Source organism: Lepisosteus platostomus, chromosome 1 (assembly GCF_059453375.1).
Source record: "Lepisosteus platostomus isolate fLepPlt1 chromosome 1, fLepPlt1.hap1, whole genome shotgun sequence".
Taxonomy (NCBI): Eukaryota; Metazoa; Chordata; class Actinopteri; order Semionotiformes; family Lepisosteidae; genus Lepisosteus; species Lepisosteus platostomus.
This window is the reverse complement of record NC_142611.1, coordinates 61,438,608-61,454,949: the sequence shown is the minus strand read 5'-3', so window position 1 is coordinate 61,454,949 and position 16,342 is coordinate 61,438,608. Positions and strand designations below refer to the sequence as shown.

Here is a 16,342-nt window from a genome sequence, read left to right as displayed (position 1 = left end):
ACTTGTGTTGTTTTTAAAGGCACTCTGCACATGTAATTGGGTTTTCTTTTGTTGCAGTGGGAGAAACTTCAGATGACAACAAGTGAACGGAGAAAGATTTTCTGTTCTGTCACATTCCACATCATCGCTATTACTTGTGTAGTCTGGTCCCTTTATGTACTAATTGACAGAACAGCTGAAGAGATCAAACAAGGAAATGACAATGGTGAGTACTGGTTTGCTAGGTATGACAAAATGTATTCCAAGGTGAAACATTAAGTGGTAAGTTAGGTGCAGAAGATAGAACAGAAATGTTTAAGAACTGAATTAAAACAGGTTATTGTTAATGAATTTATATTTTATTTGTTGCAAAACTGCAATTCATATATACAAATGTCATATCATTTCTGCATTTTTTTATTCCAATAAAATAGCAGTGAAAGGGAAGGTCAGGTGTATCCACTTTTATAAAAAACAAAAGATTGGTGAAATTTCTGTTTAAAGTCTATAGCAAACCTTTCAAGTTGAAAAGTATGTTTTTTGTAAAATGTAGCATAGAAATGCAAGTCTGATTGTAGAGAAATCTCATGCTGAGGAACACAGGAAAAACAAGAGAATGAGAGGCTCCTGAGTCCTGATCTGCCATAGCCTGGCTGTATTTGCACAAGACGTCCAGTATGAAAACAATAAGATGGTGTAATGTAATGCATATTTCTTTCAAGGAATGCATTTATTAATTTTATTAATGCCATGCAAACTTCTCAAACATCTTACACACAGGAAGGAGTTACAACAAATGTAAGAGCATCAAAATATTTACTTAGATTAGGAATGTTCAAACACTTGATCAAAACAATTCAAGATAAACAACATTATACCTAAGATGCAAATATTGCTCTGTTAGATTGAACTGTCAATGTTGGGTGCTCATTATGATTAAAATTCCTTTCCTATCTATACAACTACATGAGGCTAAAAGGCTACTTTTTGTACTTCAAAAATACAGATCGTCAGGATTAACTGTTAGTTTTAAACAAAACAGTTACAATTTCAGTATTCAATTTCACCATTGAATGGTGCTGCTGCATAAAGAAGGGAAAAAATACTACAATTATAAATAGCTGATACTTTTGCACAGAGATGTATATAAAAATACATAAAAAAACATCAAGAGCCATTGTACTAATGAAACATACTCCGAAAACACAACTGGCTTGGATGTTGATTTTTATAGTTCATGCTAGTAAAATGAGTATTAGAACTTCAGATAAAACAGGGTTGTTTTACTTTCTTTTTAGGATTATTTTTTATCAGATTTGAATGTTTTGCTTCTATATTAATGACCGTGAAAACAATATCTGTAGATTGTGTTAGATTTTGCAAATATCTTATGAAATAATTAATATATTAATATACTGTAGGGTACTTGATGGAAATTGTTACTCGACACTATTTGGTAGACATTTGTCCGGCCACAACATAATGTAATAGATTATATATACAGTATACATGTATTTTCTGTCATTGACTAATGAAAAGCAAATGTAACTTTCTGCATCGTTGCAGGTGTGCTTGAATGGCCCTTTTGGACAAAGCTGGTTGTTGTGGCCATTGGATTTACAGGAGGCTTGGTCTTTATGTATGTTCAGTGCAAAGTCTATGTGCAGTTATGGAGACGACTCAAAGCATACAACCGAGTTATATTTGTTCAGAACTGCCCAGACACAGTCAAAAAGGCTGAGGAAAAGACTGCGACCAATAATCAGAGCAATGGAAACAAAGACTCTGTGGCAGTGCCAGTGTCCCAGACAGAAACAAATTCTCACAGACCAGCTGGAGGGGCTGTTCCTGACGTAGCACCTGTCTGACAGGCTGATTTGTTCATTTCTTCTTTTCTATGTAAGAACTGTGAAGGGTTTTGAACATTTCACAAACACTACAGGCATTCAAAGCAGTGACTGTGAAATCCCAACTGCTTATCAGCTGGATCACCCGAAAGAGAAAACCGGATAACAACCAACACATGCTTAAAGGAAGGAACATAAAATTGCCTCTTCTCAGTATTCCCTAGTTACAAAGGGATAATCACACGAGGTATTTATAGAACTGAACTCATAGGGGGCATCCAAAAGAAAATGTTACATAATTTGCATAATGTATTTGCAGTTGAGTTTAGTGCTGAGCTTCAGCATTTTTTAATATTCTATTTGAAAAATGCTCATTTCATTTTGAAAATCCCATATTGACATATACTTAGTCAACGATCAAGTCAAGCCCTAGCTACAAAACTGTAGACAAATACAAAATACAAGATTAGGGATTCCTTTCAAAATAACTCAAGTTTTCCATTGTAATATTTAGAAAAACGTTGTGACAAACAGGATTTATTTTAAGGACATTCCGAAAGTAACAGTGTATGTTTATTTTGTTTTTCTTACAGAGAGAGGTGTGGTAACTTCTTCAAATTGTATCTACAGTCACAATTTGTGGGATTTAAAACGTTATTTTGATGTTATCATATACCAGAATTATGTAACAGCACAAGAACCAAAAAGCATAGCATTTAAATTTCTGTATTGGCATTTTAAAATGAAATGTGTTTAGACACTGAAAAAAATCGGACAAGCTACTATGTTAAACTGATTTACCCTTATTCACACACTGCACTTCAAGCCAGGCACAATGGGGTTAAATGTCAAATAATTCATCTCTGTTACTGAAAGTGTGAAATTACATGTACAAACAAAAATGGTGCAATAAATTTGTGAATGTATACATCATGTGTTGTCAGAGAAGTGTTACTTTATTTCTTGTGGATGAGTAAAAGTATCATAAATGCTGAATGTATTTTCCCTCAGTAAAACACTGCAGTATTGTAAGTCTAGCTGACACACAATTATATCTAAAGGGTTGTGAATTCACCATTTAAGTTCCTTTTAAAGGTCTATGAATAGCATTCTTAATTTCCTTAGACATAATTGGGAAAACACCATGAGGCCTCAGTAATGTTTTAACTGTTCTAAATACTGTAATACCTATGGCATTTATGCCAGATATTTCTTGAATGGAGTAAATCTGAATAAATGCTCCAACAAAGATGTTCTAAGAGTTAACTAATTATAGGAGTCTTTTTTAACAAATTTCTTTACATGAGGAGATACTAATTTTAGATTCTGGGTACAACTTTCTTACAGGTTGTAGTCTGCCACATTGCAAAATAGATTTGAAAATTAAAAATTATATTATTCAACAAAAAGCATCAGAGGTAATCCCCATTTTAAGGGAATATCATACACACACAAATGTAACTGATTATTTTAATACTGAACAGAAAAGAAATATAAGGAGGCTTGATAAAAGTATTGAAATATTAACCCAATGGCCTACTTCTGGATCAGTAAAACAGTAAAACAAGAAAATGAGAACACAAGTGGAGGTTAAAAAGAAGTGTGTTTAAGACCGAGAACATGAGATTCTACTTTACAAAAATTGTGGGAACTTTGAACAAAGTAACACAATACAGATTATTTTAGCATCTTTCAAGAAATGATGGGATGACATTAGTTATTAATGACCAAATCAGCTAGATGGAATAAACTCCTGTTTGACACGAAGTTCATCTTGATAGTTTTGGCCTTCACATAGCCATTATTCTGTAAAATTGTTCTCCAAAATGTTGTATAGAAACACTAGTTGTTTTTATCATGTAAAGGAGTATATTGATGTTAACTTTCAGATACACAATTTACCCCTTCTTCCTGCTTTAATGTCTCATCATATCTTCAGTCTCCATTTTTATGCCCCCAAATTTCTGTAAAAGCACGTTGACAATAAAGCTCTAAAGATCACCAACTTGATTCCAGAATTGTCTTGCATCTCACAAACAGGGAAATCATTGATTTGAAAACACCAGAGAAGTGAAACCTTTGTATCTATTAATGTGCCACTTTGTTTCACTTTTAATCCAAGTCAATAAATACATTAACGATATTGCTGAAATGTTAACAGCACATTTTGTGTTAATAGCAAATTGTTCACCAATGCCCTAAAAAAACTAAATCAGTAAATCTAATTTGGTGTAGAAAAACTCTCAGTCACATATTTTACAGTTTGAAGACTTAAGTGAACAAATGAAAATTGGTTTCAGTTTGAGTGAAACCTGCTTGTTAAATACAGTAGTCTGTAGTCTCATCTAAGCTCAACGCCAGATTGCTTAATGAACTGCTAAGTGACTTAGTGGCCAGACATTTTACTGCTTAAAATCCAATCTGATATTTCCTTTTATTTTGGTTTTTTTCCTCCCCCATACTCAGTGCAGTTGAAAATCAGACCTCTCTGTCAGGGGAAAGGCAGGTGAAGGCTCAGCTGTTGTTGTTCATGTTGGGATAAACAATATGGGTATTAACAGCACATTTTCCATACAAATCAAATTCAAAGTCTTTGGAAACAAACAGACCACATCCATGGTCTCAGGGATTGTGCCCTAACCCTGGAAAGACAACGCTACTTATAAGTATGAACAATTTATACTGTAGCTCGTGTGCTGAAGAAGCACTCAGCTGTCTTAGCCACTGGAAACTGGCAGCGGTTATCTGTACAGATGCTTTCTGCAGTCCTTCAGGTTTTTTTCAAGCACAAGCTTGAAATTATAAAATCAGCATTTCTGAGCTCATCAGGCGCTGCTGTTGACTTTTAAAAGCCTAACGGGAAGCTGTCCTCTATGGAAGATGTTGGGAACCTCTCATTTAAAGCCTGCCGAGATCTGTCAAACAAATGCAACGGAAAGACGCACGGTAGGTGAACGGTTGAGTTAGAGGAAGAGAGGATGGAGAGAGAGAGAGGAAAAGCAGAGGAGAAAAAAAAACAGCAAAGTCTAAGCAGCAATCCAAGCTAAGTTGGAAGGTCAAAGTTTAGTTCTGCGAGGATCTGGAGGGTGGACAATGGGAAACTAGTGACTGGAGGATGGAGAAAAGGAAATTAGTGATGATGATCAAGCAGATCTGTCAACCTGTCTGAAACAGATCTATTCTATCCAGTGGCGGTAAATCAAATAACCAGTTTCTGGGTTGTAAAAATGTGATTGAACTCTATATGCTTTTGCTGCTGTAATTACAATATTTTTTGTTTGGGATATTCTTCGGTTCCTTATATAACCAGGTGCAAAGGTGGTGGTACAGGAGTTGGGAATAGCATCCTCCCGCAGGCTGGTGGCTATCTGTTACAAACCATGATGCCCGTGTCGTGTACCAATCATAAGAGATCTTCTGGAAACCCGTCCTTTGCATTTTCTCACTTTTCAGGACTAAACATTTAAAAATAAAGAGATCCCGTGTGGGTAAATTTATGCCTTTCTGGAATAAGCGTTATGACAACTCTATAAAAGGATGCAGACAGAAAGGTCAGTGTAATCATGGGTAGAAGAGATTAAATGGGGACCTATTGGCCTGGAGTTGCAACATAAAATCCCTTCTGCTCAAGTTTTCTCTTGATTGCTTCTGCTTCACCATTTCTTCTCCTTCTCCTCGGGCCCAGGGGTGTCAGTGGCTGTGATAGAACGTGAAAAGCAGCTTGCCTTATTTTTAATTAAATATTTAAGTGTTTTTAATTGTGGGACAGTAAGGCAAAGTAAGTTTAAAGGGAAGAAAAAAAAACAAAAAACATAGCAGGATGAAGAAAAAACATGGAAAGGAACCCCTAGAAGATAACTTACCTGTAAGGAAATATGGACAATTTCTTTGAGCAAGCCTATAGACTACCAAACCACCTTCAAGCTCATAAATGAACTATGGCAGAATCATCTTAAAACTGAGGTAATCACATATGTAGTTGTCAAAAAAATGATGTATAACATTTTTGTTTTGGTTGTTGATGTATACAAAAATATCCTTCAATAACAAAATAAATGTGGCTTTCAATAAAGTTTGAGAAATATATATTTCCTTTGAAACTTATGATTTATTTAATGCAGATACAGATTTCTTTTATAAACCAATTTAAACACTGCTACTTTCTATGTAGATGTACTGGACAAAAATTATCAGAAAAAATAAAAATGTTTTTTATTGTGTGTGTAATGTTTCTGACTTTGACTACCTTTGAAATACTATATTTCAATATAGTTACTAGAAATTTCAATTTGAATACAAGGCTTTTGTATTTAAAGAGGCAAAAACCATATGATGGCTACAGTATATAGCAATCAAGGTTTACATGTAAGGAGCAAAACATCTTTTAGCTTGAAAGAGGGCAATTGCATAAGATATGCAAGACCCAAAGCTTACAAGAACAGCTTACATTTGCATTCAGATCCATCACACTTCAAACAAAGTAAATAGCTGGAGTTCCTTTTTAAAAAGGCAGAAGTCATAAAATATTATATACAGCACATCAAAATCAAATGCAGACGATACAGATTAAACAAACAGTTCTCACAAGCTGCGTAGACTGATTAAACGACCACTGCTTTGGACTTTCTTGTCAGAAATATTACAGCATCCACTGAATTAAAAACTTAAGCATTTCATGTATGATTGATATATTAGCATTCAACACAATGAGTAATTCCTTCCTGGATATGTACTTACAAACTTTGATCAGTAATATATAATAAACACCCTTCATGTATCACCGTAAAGCATGTATTAAATATGTGTTGGCTTTCAATTAGCTGTTCTTTGGTAATATTCACCATACAGGTGTCTTAATATAAACTGCTACCAAAAACTGGATTCACCTTGTATTTCTTTTTAAATTTACTCTTTAAACACTGATAATTCTATTTTTTACTTACAAATATAAAATGAATCTGAACAATCTGTTTTTTTCCCCCCAAATTTAGGTCCTACTGATCAGGCGTCAAGTGCTGGTGTAATGTAATGAAATTCAAATACGAATTTGGGTGGAAAATCTATCATTATTCCATTTCAGTCCTTTTTTTAACATGCAATCACTGATTTAAACCTTAAACAAGGACTATACTTATCATTATGATTTGATATTTTAACATAATTACTGATCATCGACACATGGTATCAAAATCAACTTAGTATGGATAAAATACTTGGAGAAAACAGCAAATTTATTCTATACAAGCAGCACCTTTAAAGACATAACACAAACAAGGATGAAAGCAATTTAAATCATCAGAATTTTTCCACAAAAATGTTGTTTGCGGAAAGGATAACATCCATCCATCTTCGAACAGCTTTTTCCAATTCAGGGCTGCAGGGGAGCCTGAGCCTATTCCAGCAAGCAACGAGTGCAGGCAGGATACACCCTGGACAGGACGGCAGTCCATGACAGACCAGACAGACCAGACACGTACACACTCAAATCAGGGCCAGTTTTCCCAGAAGCCAATTAGTCTCACGGTATGTCTTTGGACTGTGGAAGGAAACGAACACAAAATCGGGGAGAACATACAAAACTCCACACAGTTACCACCCCAGGTCCATCACTGAACCCAAGACTCCTGCAATGCTAACCACTGCAGCGCCATGCTGCCCGTAAAGATAATGGTACTACACAATTTCTGAAATCAAGGCAGCACTCCTTCTGCAGAGGTTTTATGCCACTTGTTCTCAGCGATGCAAAAATACAGTCCTGAGGATTTACCTAATTACATAGCAGGTTCCCAAATCCACTGTGGAAGGGGTATTCCGAGCGACCGATTTAATGGGTTTCTTCTGATTCAGAATTGGATTCTTCAGACAAATTATCTTTATCCAACTCAAGTGCTAATTCCTCCTCTTTGTCTTTTTGACTGTTTTCTTTTGCTTTAGATGAAACTCTTCTCATTTTAATATTTGGCAACTTCTTTAGATCTCCATTCCATTCCCTGTTATCAAAAAATAAACACAAGGCTGAGTTTAACTTACACACTTCACTTTTCAAAACATTTAATTTGATGTACTGCTCTGTTTTTTTTTTAAAGAAAACCAGATGGGCTCTATACTCGACACATTTGACATTTGCTACTGTAAGGAATAAGGAAATTGTGTATTACTAAGGAAAATGTTATATGAATTAAGTCAAATGCAAACCAAATTTTTGGCATTGTTGCAAACGAGTGCTTAATATGCACATTTCTGTGGTACCCAACTGGCAAATCCACCAGAAGAACTGAATTTGGCAGGTTGAGACTTCTTGTTACAATATCACTTATTCAAGCCAGAGCAACTGCACTGTAAATAACATTCACTAAGATTATTACATTACAGCTTTGAAATGAAAAACCACATTCATTTTGAGCATAAATATTATAACATAAGAAAAATGCATCGCCAATGCATGGAGAATTTTGACATTTTGTCAAATCCTCGAAGCTTTTTGACATGTCTGTGATTATCATGGCAGTCCTTAGAAACAACATGCTACTTAAAAGCCCATAAAATAACTTCCAAATGCAGAACGCTTGACCTTTTGAACTTTTAATATGGCTTGAAATTCAGTTTAAAAACAATCCTTTTATTAATTATATTTTGCGTCTAAAAAGACAAAAGCGGAACAGTGCACTTTATCTCTGGAAGTATTTTCCACCATTAGCTAGTGCTGGCATAAAGCTAGAAAATATAATTAAAGGATGGCATCACACAATTATAATTTTTTCAAGTCACGGCTATGTCAAGAATTGGTGATGTTTCTGTGGTTCTGCAATATTTGTGATTCTCTGTGTGCAGATCCTACACTAAAAAAGCTTCAAGAACAAGGGACTAACAATGAACAATCTGTTATAGTTAGATATGATGCACTAGTTTGTGATGACACGTAGCCACCTGCTTCTTATGCTCAATTTGTAAATACAACGATTTTGAAATATTTTAATTTGCATGATCTTAAAAGACCCAACATCCCTTTTGTTTCTAGTTTTAGAGCATGTGTACCCAACAGAGCGTCTTCAAAATCATGCAAGCTTCAATGCTTTTTCTAAATATATCTGTGTATATATTATATTTTCCTGACTCTAATGATATGACAGATATGTTTGAATGGTATTTACAGTGAAAGGCATTTTTGCCTGTGCATCGTCACGATTGATTATTCGTCCAAGTAATGAGATGTGTCTCACCTGAATGCCTTCAGATGTTTACTGTTTAAAATATCCGGAATTTCTAGAAGATTAAAAAAAAATCAAATGAACATATACTCCACTTGCAGAGTTAATTATAAAACTTAAAACTACATAACTAAATAATATTTTTGAACTTGAATGTCAATAACGTAATACATTAAAACCTAGTTCAAGAGATATTCAATAAATCTACTATACTAAGAGATGCAAGCTGTACAGGTCATTTCAAATCTTAAAAAATCCGAGCAATGCTAATCTATACACATACTAACATACTAAGAAAATTTAGACAACAATAACTTATATCTGAAAGAACCACTAGTGTGCAAGGAAGACTAGTGTATTGAGTTTCTTATTTTCTTTTTAGACATAGCATGTTATAATTTGGAAGTTTCAAGCAATCTCATGACTAAATAGCTAAAAAATGTATCTGCTAAAATTTGATAATAATTTAGTTCATTGCATCAGGTCAAAAGTGAACAATGAAAATGTTATCCGTAAGAAAAGAAAAAAAAATCAGACCTATTCCGTATCCCTCATACTGCATTCTTTCCCGTTCAATGGCTTGTTTGATGACATTCTCTCGGGAGCTGTGTTGTCTTCCTTGCCTGCCTTTAACGCTATTTCCTAATTCTATCTGTTCCAGTTCATTGTCAAATCGATGCAAGTATCTGTGAAAAGGAGGGATGAAAAGAAGAACTCAATAACTACAGGACAATGGAAAATAATAGTATGCTTTCAATTTTGCCTGATAAAGGTCAAGACAAAAATAGGTCAGATCTTATGAAGACTAACAACAATAATAATAATAATATAATAATAATAATTGCTTACACTTACATAGCGCTTTTCTGGACACTCCACTCAAAGCGCTTTACAGGTAATGGGGACTCTCCTCCACCACCACCAATGTGCAGCATCCACCTGGATGATGTGATGGCAGCCATAGTGCACCAGAACGCTCACCACACATCAGTTATCAGTGGGGAGGAGAGCAGAGTAATGAAGCCAATTCATAGATGGGGATTATTAGGAAGCCATGATTGGTAAGGGCCAATGGGAAATTTGGCCAGGACGTCGGGGTTACACCCCTACTCATTTCGAGAAACGCCCTGTGATTTTTAATGACCACAGAGAGTCAGGACCTCGGTTTTACGTCTCATCCAAAAGACAGCGCCTGTTTACAGTATAGTGTCCCCGTCACTATACTGGGGCATTAGGACCCACATGGACCACAGGGTGAGCGCCCCCTGCTGGCTCCCCTAACACCTCTTCCAGCAGCAATCCACAATGCATGTGAATTCAGTTTTTGTTTCTGCACTTACAGATATTGAATGCAATTACTTTATAGGAAAATACAATGGGGGGTATAGAATGAATATGGGTTATAAGAATGTTCTCATTTAACATCAAGAGGCAAGTTTGCAAGGATACTAAGCTTTCTCTTTAGACACCTGGTCTAAAAATACCCTGTCCTCAAAGCAGAAGGAAAAGCTGCAGGTAGTTATTTAAATTTTAAATAGCCCAATGCACGTCTTTCACTTTTTCAGAAAAAATGTGGAAAGCACATTGTTAATATTTACAACAACACATCTGAAATACAGGACATTTTTAGGAATGAATGTAATCTGTGCAGATCTCCCCTGACCCTGCAGGGATCCAATGCTGGTCTCCTGTAGGCTCCAAGCACACACAATGCCACACCTTAAATAAAGAATACCTCTTACATGCCAAAAGACCAGGTCCTCTGCTGAGACAGTTCTACAATGCCTAGATTTCAGAGGGGAATAGTGTCACTTCTGTAACTGACACAGAGCCCAGTCACACTCTCCCCTCTAAATTCCTCCTTCCCTTCACAGCAGCCTTAGCAACTGACAGACAACAGACTAAGAAAACCAAAGTCATGGAACTAGTGTAAAGTGCAGTTTTATAATGTCTACATTTCTGAGCGAGGTGGTGCCACTTCTGTACATTACATGAGCTCTGTTACATGAACATTAATACACAATATATATACCTATATTTCCTTATTTCAAACAAATCCCTTACCTTTCTACAATTTCACATGCATCTTTTTTTGTATACTCAGCTTTATTTGGGTCAAGCTGATTCTGAAACCAAAGAAGTTTATCCCCTAGAAGAAAATAAAGCAAATAAGCAAACAGAAGCAACACGATACAGTACCATTTTCAAATTTGCAAGTAAAAAAATATATAGCTCACCTATGGCATTCAGACGAATAGCTTTTTCAACTTTTTGTCTGAAAGGAAAATGAAAATATGCATTATACCTCTAACCTTAAAATAAGGACTGGGGCTCAATGTATCAAGCATTTTCTAGCAAACCACTACAGCTGGAAAGGATGGGAACACTTACAAATTAATCTATTTAGTTTTCTTTGAATACTGTGTACTACTTGTGCTCAACTTGTGCTCAACCATACTGGTGTATTTCCTTTTTTCCTTACATTTTTTACCTGGTGTTAAATAAGATTATTTCAAAATATAAATAGCACAATAGAACAATATACTTCAATTTCTCATAAATGCACATTTTATTTCATTAAGAAAAAAACCTGCTGGTGTTGCAAATAACATATTTCTGTATTATTGTCTATAATCAACTCATGAATGAGACTGAACAAGTCGTCCTAGAAGATACAAAGTAGGAAGTGTAGTTTTAAGAAATCCTGCTGAATTCTAAGGCATTTCATATTAGCATAAAAAGAGGAAAGCGCATAAAAAGTGGGGGACTGGACTGGAGCAGTTAAAATATTCCCAACTATGCTGCCAAGAGCCCATCTGATGAAGTTTCCACTCCATAAGCAGTGTTGCATCCTGCACGTCAGCAGTTTGAATACAAGCTGCGACACCCTCTGTTACTTCTGAGTTCCCAATAGTGACAAACAAATTGCCTGACAAATGCCAAAGTTGGCTGAAGTTGTACTGACATGTTGTGTTTTGTCACTGACTGGGTACCAGCAGTTCTGTCATTGGGTGAGTTTCCTCCAACCCCCTGTATTCTACAGCTTCCAAACTGCTTCACAAAAATATACAACTTCACCGTCACAGATACACCATGGACTCCCTTTTTAAAAGTAACTCTTAGTCTATTCAAGATAAAAACATGTTTTACATCATGAGTTTCAGTTATAAAATGGATGCTGTGAAATGTTCTATGCAAGCCTTTTGAGGAAATAAAAAATGAGGGCGTTAATAATGAAACCTATGATGGTTATAATAATGAAATGAAATGAAAATGCTGTCCATTTGTTTTTTTTATGTACAATTTACATACAAACATTTGTGACACATCCCTTAAAATGACAACTCAGGTCCAGAAATAACACCAAGTTCAACACATTTGCAAAGCTCATGTGGGAGCTTATGAGCACAACTTTAGGTTTGCCACAGCTTAGCTTGAGTTCTTTTGTATTCATTCTTTTAATATCAATGACCCGGTAATGTGCAAAATCCACAGCAGCAGTATCTGATCTGCTCTGAAAATAATTCAGTCACCATGACATCAAAACTCATGTCCAGGATGGCAAATAAGACCCCAGCACAAAACCTAAATGTAATAGCATCAGTTTTTAAACAGCCAAGATTAGATTTATAAATTGCCTCTTAGGTAGTCAAAAAGGAGCCAAACCAATGAAGGAATACAGAAGTGATACATACATAATGTTCCCAGTGCAAAGGCTGTATCAAGCAGTGTCAAGAGCTGCACTTAGGTACAGACGTAAATGAATATGCAGTGACCTAGAGTGGGGAGCAAATCGTTAAGTAATTTAACAAGGGCTGTTCCAATGCTAGGTCTGTCTAAATCTGACTGAAAAGGTTCAAAGAGTTTAATACATGTCATTTGAGACTGCAATTGTTATAAGTGTTTTGCTGTTAAATAATTGCTTGAAGGTCTTACGGTATTCAGTAGAGGGAGCAAAAGGACATGAATTAACCGGTTTGAGTATTTATGAAAATCTTATTAGACTGGGAATTCTGCTGTAACATGGAAGTTTAATATAATTTGAGGTCTGCAAAATGTTAACCCAAATTTTGACACTAGAATTCTTTCAAAAAAGTTGCCTGATACACATTGAAAAGGACTGGTCTGTGATGCCTTCGATACCCAACATCAATGCATGTGATCTTTACTGGTGGGAGAAAGCCAAACTAACCAATGCACTATTTACATTCTTCTGAGAAAAGACATTTAACATACTAATGTAGTGCATCTTGCTTATTAAAACATCATAATCATGTGGAAAAATAACCCTATAAAAATCTTGGCATATTCTTGTGGAAATACAAGAAGGAGACACTTGTGCAGGTCTCATGGGTCGATGGTATTTTTCAATTATTGTATTTCTTTGCTCACTCTTTTTCCAAGAGATCAAAAGCACTATGGAATCCACCAGGTTTTCTTACCTTTCCTTCCTTTCCTGTTTGATAACCCCTCTCGCTATCTGAGCAGCCTTTCTGCTGTAAGGGTGAACAACCTTCTTCTCCACCGCTCCTTTGCCTTTGGGGGCTTTAGGCTAAGACACGGCGGTGTGAAACAAGTGTGTTGGTTAGTGCTTTACCCACTATGACATACTTACACATACATACAATGTCCAAAACATTAAGACATATATTAAAGGTAACAAAAATCTTTAGGGAATGCTACTGAAAACGCTTCCACACTTAAAAAAATTGGAAATTTTCTCTTACGTACGATAAAACAGAAACCCCATTTTAGGGGGACTAACATTAGAGATAAATGTCTGGATTATTCAGTTGTGGAAAAGGGTGCCTTTTCTGCACAATAGTACTTGATAGAGATAGTTTACATGTACTGCAATTGAACACGACTAGTGTTCACTTGGTGTAGTGCTGGCTATCAAGGAGTTTAAATGAAAACAAAATAGGCATACGTTTTTTATTTTTACCTCGGTGTATGTTACCTTGAAGCCATCTCAACATAAGGACGTTATCATATCAACTCTGCATTAAATACAGATATCTATATATTGATCAGACAAGTTGTTACTTAGAAGTAACATCAAAAGTAATCGACATGAACAAATATTTCAATTTACAATTTAAACTAGAACTAGAGAATGATAAAGGGAAAAAATATTTAATCGTATAAAATGCCATCACTCTGGTTTTACAAGTTAAGTTACCTTATGATATATTATACAAAACTCACCATTTCTGTAAAGGAGCTGTATCCCACGTGCCCAACTCCGTCTGTGAGAGAAAACGGAAAATGGTACGACAATATTTTTCTTCCCCGATCTCGGTAAACCGCAATGTGATGTTCCGGAGAGTACAGCAAACCTCCAGTTTAACGGACTTTGGATTTAAAGAACAAAAATTGCTAAAGCAGAATAATGTCTGTAAAATCAGAAAACCCTGACTTTACACGCAACAGCGATGAAATGCACAAATAATAAAACATCGTTAAATGTTATACAATATTGAAATTCAGGATCAGCATTGGTACCCTGTCGGGATAGGTCAGTTACATTGCCATGGATATTTGTTTCATTTGCTTTAGCGATTTTTCTAAACTTTGTATATACGATACAGGGGAAAGGATTGTATATTGATGATAATTAATTTCAGACTGTGATCCAGTAAGCACACATACATAAATTCTCATATGTGTTTCGGCGTTGAAAAAACTTCATTCGTGATTTAATGGACATACAGCAATATCGGTAACCCCTTCCCATATATTACAGTCCTTTGAAAAGACGGGGTGTTTCGTTATTAGAGATGGAATAGACTGTAAACGTGATTTTTTGCTTATATATGAAGGAGGTTCACACTAGCCTTTACTGAAATTACCATTTTCTTCATCATAGCAACAATTTGTTTTTCACATTGGTAATAATAATAATAATAATAATAATAATAATAATAATAATAATAATAATAATAATAATAAACTTGTTGATCCACACGTCAACACCTAAAGGAGCATCTTATCATATAAACGAAATTATATGTTTTTCGCCTTCCATTTACTCTACGGCTTCACATTCCTAATTCTTAAAAAAAAAAGGTACAGTAAATCCTCGGTTTATTCCTGTATTGGAATAACGGTGCAACAAATGCCTTTTAATTGTTCACCTTTTCCACCTTACTCCCTTGCCCATAGTAGAAATTTAATCGCTATGAATGTTACTGATACAGTTAACTCTCGGCTAAAACACCTGACTACCACAGGTGAAACCATTAGAGACCTGGACTGGACCCGTAGGACGTCACAATAGATAATGCAGTTCAGCAAGTAGAAACACTAGAACTTAGTAGAAGAACTAGCTCTGTGTGATTACAGGGGGGTGTACAGTTCTCTTAGGGGTGCAGTGTTTCTGAGCCATTGAGACCTACTGTACACAACTAGCCAGTTTTCTAAACCTAATCTCTGCAATTTGTGTAGCAGTCGTGCTGAAAAGAGGACAAAAGGAAACAACGTTGTTTCAGCATGGAATAAACCTTTACTTGGTCCTTTGCAGGCTATGCATGCTGACGCAACTACCTACATGAACTACTTATAGTGAGCTACAGGGAGTTCAAAATAAAGTGTTCATGTGGAAAAACTGTTTGGCTTTTTCCAGATTAATAAATAAGATAAATAAGTAAATGATCTGGCAGAAACATGGGTCTGGAGAGACAGTATATTTCATATCTTATACACCATATATTTGGAAATATGTTTGTTAAAATATATTATGGTAAATATATATTTCATTACATTTCAAATATAATCTTATATCTATATATTTGAAGTAAATATATTTTGCATTATACTGAAAGATATGTCCACAAATTATGTCTGGTATATTGCAATATATTTCATTTTCGTAAGGGAGAACATAGTATTAGTTCTTGCCTGCTACCAGGAATCAGAGGACAAGGGTTACAATTACAAAGTAGCAAAGTGGTGAGACATGAATAGGTGAGGCACAGAATAAATGACAAAAGGAGGCATTTCTTTTACATAATAGGTTGTAAGATGTTGGAATAAGCTAGCCATTCAAGTTGTAGAAGCCAATAACAGTGCTTTCTTCAAGAAAGGACTGGATAAGATCTTTATTTGTAAACTCTCATTTATTCTCCACTTACTGTAGTTAGCTACTAGCAATCAAAATATGTACTCTGGTTTTCAACTTTTCTTATGTTTTTATTACCAAGGAAAATGCTGAGCTAGGACTGAAAACTTCACAGCTTTGATTATTAATGTGTCCTCATTATTTATTTTTTTGCCCCCTATTATTGAGTATTGTAACGCTTACGGCCG

The 16,342-nt window shown here is 35.4% G+C and overlaps 2 protein-coding genes across 7 annotated transcripts in view; one reads left to right on the top strand and one right to left on the bottom strand.

The window, feature by feature from the left end:
* The window catches only part of marchf1 (membrane-associated ring finger (C3HC4) 1), a 136,714-nt gene extending 133,957 nt beyond the window's left edge, over positions 1 to 2,757 (top strand). For 5 of the 6 annotated variants that reach the window (XM_088633301.1, XM_088633305.1, XM_088633302.1 and 2 more), the window contains 2 exons: positions 58 to 205; positions 1,546 to 2,563. In XM_088633301.1, the coding sequence (XP_088489427.1) occupies positions 58 to 205; positions 1,546 to 1,847 (450 nt within the window). In that variant the 3' untranslated portion in view covers positions 1,848 to 2,563. Of the gene's footprint in view, positions 1 to 57; positions 206 to 1,545 lie in introns of all 6 variants that reach the window. The other variant, XM_088633303.1, reaches the window with a different exon arrangement.
* Positions 2,758 to 7,036: 4,279 nt separating this feature from the next.
* tma16 (translation machinery associated 16 homolog) lies at positions 7,037 to 14,381 on the bottom strand. The gene is made up of 7 exons (XM_088633306.1): positions 14,243 to 14,381; positions 13,477 to 13,586; positions 11,272 to 11,309; positions 11,099 to 11,183; positions 9,572 to 9,720; positions 9,047 to 9,089; positions 7,037 to 7,816 (listed from the first exon to the last, which is right to left on the bottom strand). The coding sequence occupies exons 1-7, from the start codon at positions 14,243 to 14,245 to the stop codon at positions 7,651 to 7,653; spliced, it is 594 nt and encodes a 197-aa protein (XP_088489432.1). The 5' UTR covers positions 14,246 to 14,381; the 3' UTR covers positions 7,037 to 7,650.
* Between the last annotated feature and the right edge of the window lie 1,961 nt (positions 14,382 to 16,342).